The sequence below is a fragment of the Mauremys reevesii genome, linkage group 1 (assembly GCF_016161935.1).
Source record: "Mauremys reevesii isolate NIE-2019 linkage group 1, ASM1616193v1, whole genome shotgun sequence".
In the NCBI taxonomy this organism is placed as follows: domain Eukaryota; kingdom Metazoa; phylum Chordata; order Testudines; family Geoemydidae; genus Mauremys; species Mauremys reevesii.
In genome coordinates, this window is record NC_052623.1 from 298674912 (window position 1) to 298690913 (window position 16002).

General features: G+C 44.3%; 1 protein-coding gene and 1 long non-coding RNA gene across 2 annotated transcripts in view; one reads left to right on the forward strand and one right to left on the reverse strand.

Annotated features, from left to right (window-relative positions):
- The window catches only part of LOC120396049, a 55032-nt gene that overhangs the window by 33157 nt on the left and 5873 nt on the right, over nt 1-16002 (reverse strand). The window lies entirely within an intron of this gene.
- Nucleotides 1672-16002, forward strand: part of WIF1 (WNT inhibitory factor 1) — a 64034-nt gene continuing 49703 nt past the window's right edge. The window contains exons 1-2 of the mRNA XM_039520934.1: nt 1672-1970; nt 2409-2548. Of these exons, the coding sequence (XP_039376868.1) occupies nt 1829-1970; nt 2409-2548 (282 nt within the window). The 5' untranslated portion in view covers nt 1672-1828. The remainder of the gene's footprint in view (nt 1971-2408; nt 2549-16002) is intronic.

A 16002-nucleotide genomic window follows, 5' to 3' on the forward strand; every position in this document is an offset into this window, starting at 1 on the left:
CCTTCTTCAAAGAATGCTATTGGCACTGGGATTAGGGAAGACAGATTTTCAGCTTTCCAGGCCAAAGGAGTAGGATGGTAACATAGCTGTGTACAAGGAAAATAAACAGAAAAAAATAGAACAGGAACTTCTGGGGCTGATGTCTCGCTGGGGTCAGACACAAAAAGGAGAAGCCATGCTCAGATGCCAGTGGGCTACCGTCACCATTGTTAGAAAAAAAATGGTCTGAAAAGGTTCTGCTGCTGAAGAGAATATAATCATCCTCCAGAAAGCCCCAATAAAAATGATTTTTGTTTTGTTTTATCATAATTTGATGTGTTATCCTTCACTAAACTTTTGGAAGAAGATTCAGTTCTTCAGCAATTTGCTATTGAACAAATCAGCCTGTAGAGGGCCTCCTTGCACTGAGAGCTTTTGTTATTACAAAATCCTGTTAAAATGATAGGTGCAGAAGGAGGGGAGTGGAATACTATCCATGCTTTGGTTATTTTACAAAATCCTTGGATGTCAATGGCCATCATTTGTGAAAATTAAGATTAAATACTTTAAAAACATATAGTTTATCATAATTTTAATGTTCACTTGCTTTAAAACTATAATGCTGCATTTAGTTTATTCACCTTTATTCTGAAAGCATCTTCAAGCAAAAATGTAAAACCATGGAAAATTCAGAGTAAGAGTACATCTATTAGTTTCGGCTTTTAAAAACCAAATATACTTGTAATTCCAAGCTGTAATAGATACTATACTGAATATATTCTGACAAATTTAAAAGACATTCAGTCAAAATAACAGAAATAAGGCAGGAAATAAACATTGGAACTACCATACTGGATTAGAGCAGTGGTCTTTCTATTCCAGGATCAAATGCTCCACAAATGATGAAAGAAACACCACAGTAGGCACTTATGGGATAATCTTCCCCCAGAGAGAGTTTTCTCCTAGTCTTGTATAAATTACAGGTTGGTTTCCAGCCTGAAGCAAAACTCTTTTAAAAATTTATTATAAATCCAGATAGCAATATACATATTCCACACATAAAGACAAATGAATGTGTCTTTTTTTTTGCTCAGAGTATTTGCACCAGCTGATACACAACATGCCATTCTTATAAAACTCATGTCTTGAGGCACATCTGATTTGTCATTGATTTCCATGACATTAAGAACTGAGTTTTGAAAGTATGTTTAATCATAATTATAAACCTGGATGGAAAATAGTATTTTCCAAGAATATTTTTTGTGCCACTGGCACCGCCCAACTGCACACTCATGCCCTCTGTCCCTCTCACCCCACAACGCTCCATTACCTTTATGCCCCCCCCAGCACTCAATACACCCCCCCATTAGCCCCTGTACTCGCCCCTCCCAGGTGTCTCCCTGCCATTTATGCCCCACCTAACGCCACCCCAGTGCCTCCCACCCCCACCTGCGCCTCCACACCCCCTCGCCTCCCCGCCGGCCGAGCACCGGGAAGTGCGGGCGAGCAAGGGAAGGACTCGGCGGGCTTCTCCGGCCCCCTCTGGCGGAGCCGCGCTGCCAGCCCGGCCTCGCTTCCCTGCTCCAGGCGCCTTCTAGCGGGGCTCAGCGGCAGCGCGGGGCGCCGGTGCCTTTCCCAGGCACGTCCCTGCTCAGCCGCGCTCAGCCCGACTCCCAGCCCCGCTCGCTGCTGCCAGGGGGCGAACCCACCGACCCACCCCCCGCGGCCAGCGCGCCCGCCCGCCCGCCCGGCGCTGCCCAGAGCCAGTCGGCGCGGAGACACGCGGCGTGTGCGCGCGGGACAGGGCGAGGGGAAGGCAGCGCCCGGCGCCTTTCGGAGCAGCAGCAGCATGGCCGGTCCGAGCGCCCTCTGCTCCGCGCTCGGGCTCTGCAGCATCCTGAGCCTCTGGGCTCTGCCGGCGCGGGCAGCGCAGCGGCAAGAGGACACTCTCTACATGTGGATTGATGCTCATCAAGCCAGAGTCCTGATAGGTAAGCTGGGGCTCTACCCCCCTCGCCTTAGCACCGGCTCTTTGCTCCAGTTAGTGTCTCCCTGGAGGTGCTTCAGCAACGTGTTTGCCAGCCCCATGAAATCGCCCTGCCTAGAGGCTTCAGTGAGTTACTCCTCCAAGCAGTTTGGTAACCTGCCCTAGTGGGGCTCCTGCTGAAAGGCGTAGCCCTCCACAAAGACTAACCGGTGCACTTGAGCTCTGTCTTTTATCCGTGAAAACCGAAGTGCCAGTGGAAACTTTAGGTGGTTCAAACATTGTTGTTGTTTGTAGCATAGGAAAGGGAAAGTTTAGCCCAGTGGTTAGTCTTCCCAAGAACTAGCTGGTAGCGATAATAAGCATTCTCCACAGTAAATGTTCATCATACATGAGAATCCTGCTTCATTTCCCTCTTTCTAGGCTGTATATTTTTGTTTTACAGGCTTTGAAGAGGATATTCTGATTGTTTCAGAGGGGAAAATGGCCCCATTCACTCATGATTTCAGAAAAGCCCAGCAGAGGATGCCAGCTATTCCAGTCAATATCCACTCTATGAATTTTACCTGGCAAGCAACAGGAAGGGTAGGTACAGATTGAGATTAGAAGAAGAAAAAAAGCCCTCTTTAAATATGTTCAGTGGAGGCAAATATTTAGTTTTTAGACTATTTTAGGAAACTATTTCTGATATGTGCCAAAAAGACACTAAACAATGAGCCCTTGATCTAGAATCACCTGTTATAGGAATTATTTATCTAGCATGGAAAATATATAGTGCTTTTAAAAAAGTCAGAATGAAACACTGTCCCTAACCCAACGAGTTTATAATTTAATTCTGACAACACAAAATATGGGGTAACATGGAAGGCTGTGGACACATTATTGATGTGGAAATTATCATAAGGAAAATACTTGGAAGAACTAAATTTTAAAATGGGATTTTAAGAAGGAGGGTATGCTTTCTTTGCTGATAAATTAAGGATAAAAGAACCAACAAGATAAGACAACACAAACTCATGAGGAAGACATTAGCTAGCCTTAAATGAAATTTTACAGGCCAACAGCCCATAATGTGGATACAATTTTTTTTTTAAACCATAAGGTTTTAGCATATGGAGCTCTACTATGACTCATTTATTAAATACACACACGCTGTTTCAATATGCATAGTTGTGTTAAAATAGGAGCTGTATTGCCTAGATCTATTTCTACAAAATATAATGGCAAAACTATGCAGCGTTGCAATCTATTGAGCCCACAATTCTCTAGTCAACTTTTTTTTACTGAAAAGATAAGAAGGTATGGCACACTTTCATGCACAATTTGACAGACTGATAAATATGTTAAATTTGCATAACACTGCATCATGTTGGTCTAAAGTTATCATGGATATGGAGACATATTCAGCTCAACAGAAAATAATTCTAAATAAAACATTTAAAAAAATGCAGTCCGTGCATTTGATACAAGAGAATGTTCAGTAAAAAAAAATCATGTACTTTTCAAAATATTCAGTGAATATTTTGGTTATAGTTTGGTCAACTTTATAACTATGCAAGTTTTCAATTGTTTAGAAATTTTTTTTGCGAAAGGATCATTTATGATTCAGGAAATCTCTTACAGCAACGGTTATACCCTTCTATCTATGTTAGGTACTTATATGGCTCCATTACCATAGTATCTGAATGCTTTGCACTCTAATATATTCATCATCACAACACCCCTCTGAGGTAGGGAAGTGCTCTCATCCCCATTTTACAGATGAGGACTGAGGCACAGAGAAGCAAAGTGACTTGTATGGAGGCTGAGGTAATAGGAGTTATATAGAAAACAAAAATTATACCACAGAGTGCTATTTAAGTAACTACCCATAGTTAACATGTCCCAGGACAGGCATGATTGTACTGCTGTCCATGAGGAAAAAATATCTTATTGGGTAGTGGGATTGAGACATCAGAGAGAACCCAATTCCTTTTCCCTATCCCTTTTTTCTTTTCTGCTCTAAGTCCCCTCTACTGCAACCCAGTGAACAGTTTGTTGGGAAGCTGTGATTGTAACATTTGAAATGCATGGCACTGCTCAAACGCTTAAAGTAAAGCATGTGTTTAACATCTCTACTGGATTGGAGTCAGAGTATTCAGCCCCTTGCAGGATCAAATCCCATTTGAATTGTGAAACAAATCATTCTTCTCTTTAATTTATTTACTGAAATCATATTAGTTAAAACTGCCTTGACATGCTTAAATATTTTAAAATTTAAAAAGTAATTAATCTACAGTTTCAATGGCTGTACATCTACACAGAATGCTATTTGAATATCTCCCATGTCAAAATCAGATCAGAACTACTTTTATTTCTACAGAAACCGATTGGCATAATTGATTATTACATACTTCAGGTAAAAAAATTAAGATGAAGTGAAGGATTTAGTTAAGCATAGGACATAGCAATTATTTAAGGATACAAATGTTGACATTTTAAAAACACAAACCTTAATTCTGGAATTTTTAAGGTAAGGTAAAACAAAAAACAAATAATATATGGAGATAAAATACTATAAATAACCTTAACTCTGTCTCACTCCTCCTGTTTCTAAAGTAGTGTTAGCTTTTAGTCATGAGTCAAATAAATGCTAAAAATAACATAGGCTATTCATTTTGTGGAAAACATATAATCCTGTTTAGTTAGCACTTACTGCCCCATCCACCTCCATCCTGTGCGTACAGAGTATGTATACCTGAGCAGTTTGTTCCAATGGCTGCGGATATTTAAACATGATGTATCAGTGCAGATTAGGTGAGGAGTTCTAACTCACAGCCCAGATGGGGTGACTGTGGTGACTTTAAACCAGCTTCATGTCTTCCCAATCCTGGACTGTTCCATGGGCTGGCGAGCCCCCCTGGTATAACTGCCTGGGGACCCTAAGTTCTGGCAGCCTCTCTGGGTTGCCCTCTGGGCTGCAGTGCTCCCTGGAATCTCCTCAGTAGTGTGTACTGTGGCCCACCCTCAACATGCCCTTCCTGTCCTAGTAGGTTCTCAGAGGCCAGCCTTACATCTGTCTTCCACAGTTTCTGTGCCAAGGATATCTTCCCCTGGTGGGAACCAGGGCTTTTTGACAGTGTCTGTATATTGTTCCTGCCCTTTTTCCTGGTGTAAAGGGGTTGGAGACAGAATAAGGGTCTTGCCCTAGATCTTGACAGTCCATAGTCAAAGCAAAAAGATTAATTAGCACTGTACTGCATCTAGCACACTGGGGTCCTGGTCCATGACTACGGTTCTTACGCGCTATGGTAAAACCAATAAATAAGAATGATTATTTTGAAATAACATGCACCTAATTTAACTTAGTGGCAGTGCTAAGAGGACCGAATTAAGGTTGTCTGTGGTAACAGAACTCCATTTTTCCAATATTTCCAACATTTGAAAATTTTTTACTTTAAATTCACATTTTCAAATGTTTTCTTTTAATTTTAAATGTAAGGGCTTTTACAAATATCCCTTGCACACTCCAAGTAAGTACTATGTGTTTGAAACCTTTACTCAGCCTTAGTTTTTGTCTGAGAATTTCCTTAGCTTTTTGATAACACTGTCAAGAAAAAAAAAACCAGTACTCTTGCTATACAGAAAAATATATTAACCATAAATAGTAGACTGCCTCTTATCTAATAGCTGTTAATTAGCACATCATGGTCCTCTACTTGCCTGAACTGCAGCCACATGTGTTCCATGATGTGTCTTTGGACTTCTCGTGGTCCTTATGCCCGGATGGTTTTGCCTCAGAGCTATGCAGGAGTTCTTTGGGAGTTCCAGAGTTCCTGGGACATATGAACTACACAGTAGCATATGCATGGTTTCTAATACATGCTAGTCCCTCTGCAGATCCAGCAGATATTAGAAACCATGCATACACTATTGTACAGCTCCTATGTCCCAGGAGCTCCAACAGTTTGGGCAAATTTTCTGCTACCATGCAGCTTGCATTCCAATTTACACCTATGCAATGTGGGTGTAAAGCACTAATGCATTAGAATGGAAGTGTTTTATGTCTACTTTGCACAGCTGTAATGATGACACAAGGTGCAGGGCAGTGGAGAATCTGCCCCAGAGTCTGGAAACCCCTCATGGTCCTGCATGGCTGGGTAGGTCAGCTCCCAGTCAGATCTTAAATTCTTATTGAAATGAACAATTAACATTTTAAGAACCGGATTATTCTTGTATTTTGTGTAAATTGGTTTAGAAGTGATTAACAAAGATAATAAATGTAAATATCCTAGTTCTAATATTGTGATCTTTGCAGTTGGACATTTTTGTTGTTTCTGTAGGGGGAAAAATCTCTGATGTAGGAACTGTTAAAGCCATTTTCATTAGTAAATGAAAAATGTTTGTTTATTTTAATTCTTGAGCAACTCACTGCGAATAAGGGACTTCAAAAATTATGGCAAATTGTATGGGAGGGAGAACTAAATTAAGAGTCTGATACTTCAAGGTTGTGAGTACTCTCAATACCCAGTGAGGTCAAGAGGAGCCACGGGTACTAAGCTGCTCAGTCCACCTTATTTATTGGGATCTTACTTATTAAAATTCCACCCAGTATTACCTATCCTGTGTAAACTTCATAACAGCTGTAGTTTTATGTTTAGAAAAATTGTACTTCAGAATGTTGTACAGATGTTCTGTGTTTAAAAAAAGTTCCCACTGGATAATATTGTACATTGCATACATCTGTGTAACCACTAGAAGTCACTGGTGTTGCTTCATTTTTATATCCTGCAGTTTCTTGCAGAAGGTATAAGTGACTTGTGGGTCTATTCTATTTTCTTCTCGATGCTGGGGGATGTGTGTGCAGAGCCTTCCTAATTTGGAGAAAAATAGTCCCTTGTGCGCTAATTTATGCTACAACATGTTTTACTTTGCCCACTGGAGGAAAGTCCTACAGCATGCAGCTGGTAATAGCACTTCAGCAGTATTTAGCAATATATGAGGGGGATAGGGGCTCCAAACCTTCAGACACATATGTATATGCTTAACTTTACTAATGGGAGTAGTCTCCCTGATTTCAGTTGGACTCTTTTGGTAGTAAAATGAAGCATATGTGAGTGTTTGCAGGATCAGAGTCAACATAAAGCAAAGGCTTTGTCAGTGAATAGGAGGTAAGTACTGGAGCATAAAGACAAAATAAGTGTCTGATTAATTCAGTGGGCAGAAGAAGAGTCAAGATCAAAACCAAGTTGGGTTTTTTTGCTCCAACAGTTACCAGTAACTGTGAATAATGCAGCGGCAGTGTCCAGTCTGTATGATGAGTTGGGGAGCATGTGTCACTCTATGATGGTTTTCAGCATACCTTCTGTTTTGCAAAAGGAGGGTTAAGAAAGGAGATAAAATTACAACTCAGAGAGGCTGATTCTGATCTCATCCACATGGGGGTAAATCCAAAATAATCCACTTAAGTATAAATATAAAGTAATTCCAATTATGTGACTGAGATCAGAATCTGGCTCAGAATGAAGGAATAAGAAAACATCTGACTATGTTAAAAGATTTATGTGCTTCCTCTCTCAGGAAGGTGAATAGACTACTTGTTATATACTATTATTGGCATAATGGGAGAAACACATTTAAATATTACACCACCACTGATAAAATAAAGGGAAAAAAAAAGATGGTGGATTTCAGTTCAAATATTTCAGAGGAATCGCTGAACATACATAAACACCTCATTTGTACATAGCAATTACAGCAGCAATTTTTATTATTTCTAAAATTGCCTAATGTGTACAGGCCACATTTTTTTCTAATGGAATTATGACTGTTTTGGAAGCTATGATAAATGCGGTTGCATAACTTTGGACTCTTGGGATTTACAGTAGTACCTTCACTGTGGTTTCATGTCAGCAAACAGAGGAAATACTTTGTTTTCTGACCTCTGTACCACAATTTCAATGTGAAATGTGAATATGTTTACATACTGTGGGCATGATTTAAAAAAAGGGGGTTCTTGTATCAAAAGCATAGCTCCAAACCTTTAATATTTAGATTCTATTCTGCTGTGGTATTTTGCATCTTGGTGTTGTAGACATGCCACCAGGGATCAAAGAGTAATGCTATAGAGATCCCACTTCATTTAGTAAAGCAGGCATGTGCCAGCCATCTGTTCTATCTGCTGATAGAAAACAGCAGTAAGTTTCTCAAAGTTTTGCCAAAAAAAAAAAAAAAGGCTTTATTGCTCAGTAGAAATGACTTACAAGGCACCTTATAAGCTACATCTGGTTTCCATAGTAATTTACATGGCATATATGTAAACTACACAATTATACTTTTTACACAGCAGTGTACTTGTGGAAAATAAACCCTTCAATAGAATTTTCAGTGCTTATTCTTTTCTTCAAAAAACATTTCTAAAAACAAAACAGAGATGTGCTTTGAATAAAAAAGCGGAAGTAATAAAACTTTCAATGTTTTTACAGAACTAGCTGTTGACAAACACTGGAATTAAAGGTACATCAAACTTTAAAATGATATACTGGAAAAAACAGATCTCTCCCTATGTTACTAACCACACCTTTGAATTTTAGACCTCAATTTACTTTTCACTACTTATTGGGTTTATTTACTTTTACAGCGCTCTCAACTTGGAAAACAAAGTTACGGTTGCAAACAGTACAATGGAATGATTTGTATAATAGGAACTATTTCCAGTAAAAACAATTAATGCATTAAAACATTTGTTTTGGCCCTAGGCATTGTGCAAATCTTATTTTTGTAATATCTAAATTTTGGATCAAATTTGTGTTTACAGTATTCCTATCAAAGCATCTTATGTGCATTTAAACACATACCTGGGGCCCCATTCTCACATAGGCTATGCATAGATCTGTTATTTGACCTACATTTTCTGAAATGGTAAAATATTAGGTCATATTTACAATATTTACATTACATTTGGTCAGTTTTATTTCTAATGTTTTGTCTACCTTAGTTAGGAGTAATGCGTTTTCAAAACCACCTGTGTTTTCTTTTTACAGTAGTTTGAAAAATGTTTTCACCATATGGAAGTGGTAGATAATAGTTGAGTAGAATACTCAGAATAGATGCTTTTAAGTCGATTTGAAAGATCACATAAAGTCTGTTACATTTCCTGCCTGTTATACCAATCAGGGTGAGAATACAAATTTCATATAGACATTTTTTTTTGGAGGTGGAAAATCCCACTGAGTTAGTAAAGGATGCCTTATTTTATTTCTGTAGTTAGTTTGGAGAAGATCTATTGATGTTAATTTTTTGGGTGATGCTTTTATAGGGCCCAATTCTGCAATGTGCAGAGTGTCTCCTATGAAATGCTGAATACTCTCCTCCTCCACAGAATGTACACTGCTGGCATCAATGGGAGTTAAGGGCAGCCAGGTCCTTATAGGATCAAGCTCATATTTTCTGATTCTCTTCAGGGAAACCATAATCATACTGATGTTCTTTTTTAAGTTTATCCTTTTAGATTGACAGCCCTGGAGCATGAATCTTGTGTTTAGCCACATAATAGTACAGTACTGTGTACACCAGGGGCGGCTCTAGGCACCAGCAAAACAAGCTGGTGCCTAGGGCGGCAACACCTAGGGGGCGTTCCCTGCCGCCGGGGGGGGGCGGCAGGCTGGGCCGGCGGACCTGCCGCAGTCATGCCTGCGGGAGGTCCACCGGAGGGGGCGCTCGTCCCGCGGCTCGGCTGGACCTCCCGCAGGCATGACTGCGGAAGCTCAAGCGGAGCCGCCGGACCCGCGAGCCGCCCGAAGCTGCAGGAGGTCCAGCCGAGCCACGCGGGACCAGCGGTCCCTCTGCAGTCATGCCCGCGGGAGGTCCGCTGCTCCCGCGGCTCCTCCCGCGCATGACTGCTTGGGGCGGCCAAAAAGCTAGAGCCGCCCCTGGTGTACACAATATAATAGTGTGAGCTTCCTCACATTCTCGTTCTGACCTGCTTCAGCTATGTCCTAGAGGGAGCACCTCTTGCAATTCATTCTTTATGCCCCTTCAATCCTTGGCTTTGTTTCTAAGACTACCAACAAGGGGAAGGGGAAGTAATGCCAGTACAATGATGGTTTTTGTGAAGTGCCTATGCTAGAGCTGGTCTGTAAACCACTGGGATATTCTGGAGATGACCTCAGGAGTTGCTGGTTACTCCCTGCAGAGCATTCCTGTATAGCTAGACTTTGAGGAGTGAAGTTCTGGAATGGGTATCTGGCTGAAGACAGGAAAAATGGTTTGTGGGGCAACTGGAAATGGATCTGAGGCAAAGGAAGTTGGGTTTCAGTTCCAGCTCAGAGAGTAAGCCAAGCTTGAAAGAAGGGCCCTACTGAAGTGGGGCCTAACTTTTGTGGGGCCCTACACCGATGTGAAAACAGCTTGAAGACGACCTGGGGCCTGATTCTGATCCTGCCTATGTAACTCACACACCTCCTGGGTGTGGTGTTCAGTCCCATCTAGTGGCACTGAGACCACTTAGAGAAAGATAAAATGAGTTTGCTCTACAGCCTTCACTAACAGCCAGTTGGCTTTTAGCTCATGCAGTAGAGGCTCTTGCACTAAGCTCCAGAGACCCCAGGTTTAATCCTGCCCGCCTGTCACAAGTGTAGGTGTAACTATTGAAGCGAATGCAGTTATACTGATGTAAAAACAATGAGGGTGAGAGGAGAATCAAGCCCATGGTTTGGAGATCTACTGGCTCTGGAAAGTCTAAGTTACTGAAGACACCAACATCAGGGGCCTGGTTCTCTGTTACATTATACCACCTTTACAGCAGTGTACCTCCACTGGTTTCAAAACACATATGCCCTCTAACACAATTTGGACAGATTCTTTGGTCCACTAAGTTCACTTTGTGCCACATATGCAGCACAGAGTGAACTTAAACCAGGGGAGGAGAGGACACATTGGAAATGGAGTTGGGATGTAGTGGATCCAAGCTCTTCTATGCCTGATCCTCTGCTGGTGTAAGGGCTGCTAGTTTCAGGGCCTTTGCTGCACTAACTTCCGCTGGTACTGGCTCACCAACCAAGGTCCAGGGAACTACAGTTGGCTTCCTGCACCAACCGCTCACCCTTACGTCTGAGTACAGCCCAGACATAGTAGAGAATCAGAACCCTTAAGTTCAAGCATACTATTGCACTCAAAGTACTGAAAATCACATTGCATTTCCCAACCTTACCTCAGACCTCTAAATGTGTTTTGTTATATGACATTATAAATAGACATCTGAAACAGTGTGTATGTGTACATTTCACCAGTATTAGGGGATGGTTTGGCTTGGTGCTGCATATTACACCGTTGATCTGACTTTTTTGAAAGTCATAGGGTAAATAGAAGTTTATTATGTTTTTAATAAGTTATTCTGAGTATGTGATCAGCAGCTTTGTATTTTTTCTCCATTTGGTTTGTGCAGCTGCCAAGGTTGTCATTCTGAGAAGATAATTTGTCCTGGGAACTGGAATGGTGATTACATTACTTAATGATGTAGTACTAGAAAGTGGTGCATTGCAGTGTTCACTTCCTTGATGTGTGCACCAAAGTAATAGTACTGTTGTACTGAAAGTGAGTATGTTAGAGTGGGTAATGGGCTAATAATTGAAGACTGGTTTCAGGATTGGATGCAGTTGTTACCTTAACTTACAACTTCCTTACTTTTAGTGTTTGCATTTTTGTGGGAAATTGCACTTGAGCCAATTTAGTGTGATTTAGTGTACATAAATATGAGGGCTGAGGACCCACGGCTGGTGACTGGATGGGAGTGCTGGAGAGAGGGACTGGCCATGGTGAGCCGGGCTTAGCTAGTTTCATAAAGCAATAGAAGTCTGACTCTATAAATCCATGTGGTTTGAGATCCTTCTCTCTTCATGCAGTACCTTGTTAGCTGAGGTGCTTGAACTGACAGTGCCCTGGTTTAAAGAGGATGCTGCTGGCAGGATGTTCTCTCTGAAGGGCCTCTGACACTCAAACTGAGTCTCGCAATTGATCAGACAGAACCTGAATCTGTTAGTCTTCAAAGCACACAGCAAGATCTGTTCCCTTCCCCCACACTAGGAGGCTGGAGTAGGCTAAGAGTATGTCTACACTACAAGAGTAGTTCGAATCAACTTAAGTCGAATTTGTAGAATCGACCTTACAAAGTCGAATTTGTGTGTCCACAGTAAGGACACTAATTCGACTTTGTGAGTCCACACTAACGGGGCAAGCGTCGAAATTGGAAGCGGTGCACTGTGGGAAGCTATCCCACAGTTCCCGCACTCCCCGCTGCCCATTGGAATTCTGGGATTTCCCCCCAATGCATGCTGGGGGGAAAACTGTGTCAAGGGTGGTCTTGGGTAACTGTCAGCATTCAACCGTCACTCCCGCCGGTGGGAAATCAGTTCGCGCACTTTTCCTGTTAGTGACAGTGCGGGCGCCACAGCACTCCACTGCGATCATAGAGCCCGCTGCGATCATCGCTGCACTTATGGCCGTTGTCAACTCCTCGCACCTTATCGTCCGCCTCTTCAACAGTCAGATGCTGAGAAATTGGGCGAGGAGGCTCCGGCAGCGCGGTGAGGACATGAAGTCTCAGAGTGGCACAGACCTCTCAGAAAGCACGGGACGCCGCGCCGTGGAGATCATGGAGGCAATGGGTCATGTTCATGCTATGGGACGGCGATTCTGGGCCCGGGAAACAAGCACAGACTGGTGGGACCGCATAGTGCTGCAGGTCTGGGATGAATCACAGTGGCTGCGAAACTTTCGCATGCGTAAGGGCATTTTCCTTGAACTCTGTGACTTGCTGTCCCCTGCCCTGAAGCGCAAGGACACCCGGATGCAAGCAGCCCTGACTGTGCAGAAGCGAGTGACCATAGCCCTCTGGAAACTTGCAATGCCAGACAGCTACCGGTCAGTAGCGAACCACTTTGGCGTGGGCAAATCTACCGTGGGGGTTGCTGTGATGCAAGTAGCCAACGCAATCGTTGAGCTACTGCTCTCAAAGGTAGTGACCCTGGGAAACGTCCAGGTCATCATAGATGGCTTCGCCGCAATGGGATTCCCAAACTGTGGTGGGGCTATAGATGGGACTCACATCCCTATCCTGGGACTGGCCCACCAGGCCAGCCAGTATATTAACCGAAAGGGCTACTTTTCAATGGTGCTGCAAGCAGTGGTGGACCATAGGGGACGTTTTACTAACATCAACGTCGGGTGGCCGGGCAAGGTTCATGATGCGCGTGTTTTCAGGAACTCTGGTCTATTTAGATGCCTGCAAGAAGGTAGTTTCTTCCCGGACCACAAAATAAGTGTTGGGGATGTGCAGATGCCTATAGTGATCCTCGGGGACCCAGCCTACCCGCTAATGCCCTGGCTCATGAAGCCCTATACAGGCGCCTTGGACAGTGACAAGGAGCTCTTCAACTACCGGCTGAGCAAGTGCAGAATGGTGGTGGAGTGTGCTTTCGGACGTCTCAAGGGGAGATGGCGAAGCTTACTGACTCGCTCGGATCTCAGCGAAAGCAATATCCCCATTGTTATTGCAGCTTGCTGTGTGCTCCACAATCTCTGTGAGAGCAAGGGGGAGACCTTTATGGCGGGATGGGAGGTTGAGGCAAATCGCCTGGCTGCTGATTACGCTCAGCCAGACACCCGTGCAATTAGAAGAGCCCAGCAGGAAGCGCTGTGCATCCAGGAGGCTTTGAAAGCTAGGTTCCTCAGCGAGCGGGGTAACCTGTGACTGTTCAGTTTCTTTACAGAGAAGCTGAACCTGCCCCTGCTTCAGTTACTGTTGACTTTCTTCTGCGGTGACATACCCCGTTCACCACGTTTCCCCCCTTCCAACACACGTTTAAAAATAAAGTTAATGGAATATTTTTAATTAGCAACGTTTTCTTTACTAATGAATTCGCGTTAAAGGGTTGAAACAGGGACGCAGACTGTGGTGGGTAGGGTGTGCAGTGATGTACAGACCATTTCTACACTCTGCTGGGGTGGAGTGACAGTTTTCATGGCCCCTGGCACACCTTCTTGTTATTTTGGGTGAGGGGGGTATGGGACTTTGTGACGGGGGAGGGCGGTTGCAGATACACTGCAGGGGGGCTCTGTCCTCCTGCCTGCGGTCCTGCAGAACATCCACAAGGCGCCTGAGCGTGTCCGTTTGCTCCCTCATTAGTCCAAGCAGCATTTGAGTCGCCTGCTGGTCCTCCAGATGCCATCTGTCCTCCCGTTCGCTGTGTGAGCGCTGCTGCTGAGAGAGGTTCTCCCTCCACTGGCTCTGCTGGGCCGCCTCGGCTCGGGAGCAGCCCATAAGTTCTGCGAACATCTCGTCCCGTGTCTTTTTCTTGCGCTGCCTAATCTGCGCCAGCCTCTCTGAGGGGCATGCTGGAGCAGGTCGGGATACAGGTGCAGCTGTGTGATGGGAAAAAGGGATTGACTTCCTTATAAAGATACATTTCCGCAAAGAGGAAACATAGTCTAGTCAGTCTCTGTGAACAAGACCATGCACAGCACTCACTCAGGGAAAGTTCGAATTTTCGGAATTCGCTTTCATTGCCTGGGGGATTGCACTGCAGACCAGACAAGCGGGGCGGGACAGCAGAATCCGTGGAGCAGCCAGGCATGGTAAGCCAAAAACTTTTGGCTGCTTAAAAGTCAATGTATACCACTGTCCTCTTGCTACAGGCAATCCTGAAAGCATAAACTCTGCCCCTGTTGCACCCCCTTGCGTCTGTTCCCTGGGAAAGATCCCTGTATAATGCCACTCTGCAGCCTCCACCACGTGGCTGTAAAGTGATGCTCATTGTTATGCAAAGGAACAGTGAAGCACTCCCAATACTAATAGTACACAAATTACTGTAATTAAATGCAGGAGTCTCCGAGCGAGATCACCCTGAGGAGGGTCACTGAGGCAGATAGAGAGCGCATGCTGCGTGAAAGCCAGCACAAACCAGGGGCCTATGCGGCCATGCTTGTGGAGGCAATGCTCCCGGAGTACCTGATGATAGCCTGGCGCGGAAAAGTGTGCTACCACGGAGCACCCAATAAGGCAGCTCTCCCCAGGAACCTCATGCGGAGGCTTTTCGATTACCTGCAGGAGAGCTTCTCGGAAATCTCCCAAGAGGATTTCTGTTCCATCTCCATATATATTGACCTTCTTTTCGCATAGTTAATATTCCTGTTCTGTTAGAAAAAATGTTTGCATGTTTAAAGCACTTACCGACTGATCCTTCCCCTGATTCAGGGTCCGGGATAACGGCTGGGGAGGGTTGGTAGGGGATCTCAGTGAGGGTGATGAAGAGATCCTGGCTGTCGGGGAAATCAGCGTTGTAAGCGCTGTCGACTGCCTTGTCCTCCTCATCTTCCCCATCCGCGAACATCTCCGAGGAACAGTCCGTCGACAGCATCCCATCCTCAGAGTCCACGCACACTGGTGGGGCAGTGGTGGCAGACCCACCGAGAATGGCATGCAGTGCCTCGTAGAAGTGGCATGTCTGGGGCTGGGCTCCGGAGCGTCCGTTTGCCGCTCTGAGTTTTTGGTAGCCTTGTCTCAGCTCCTTGACTTTCACGCGGCACTGCGTTGTATCCCGGCTGTATCCTCTGAGTGCCATGGCTTTGGAGACCTTCTCGTAGGTCTTTGCATTCCATTTGTTGGAGTGCAGCTCCGAAAGCACAGACTCCTCGCCCCACACACCGATCAGATCCAAGACTTCCTGGTCAGTCCATGCTGGGGCCCTCTTTCTAGTCTGAGATTGTATGGACACCTCTGCTGGAGAGCTCTGCATCGCTGCCAGTGCTGCTGAGCTCGCCACAAATCCACACAGGAAATGAGATTCAAACTGGCCAGACAGGAAAAGGAATTCAAATTTCCACGGGGCTTTTCCTGTGTGGCTGGTCAGAGCATCCAAGCTCGGACTGCTGTCCAGAGCGTCAACAGAGTGGTGCACTGTGGGATAGCTCCTGGAGCTACTAAGGTCGATTTGCATCCACACCTAGCCTAATTCGATATGGCCATGTCGAATTTAGCGCTACTCCCCTCGTCGGGGAGGAGT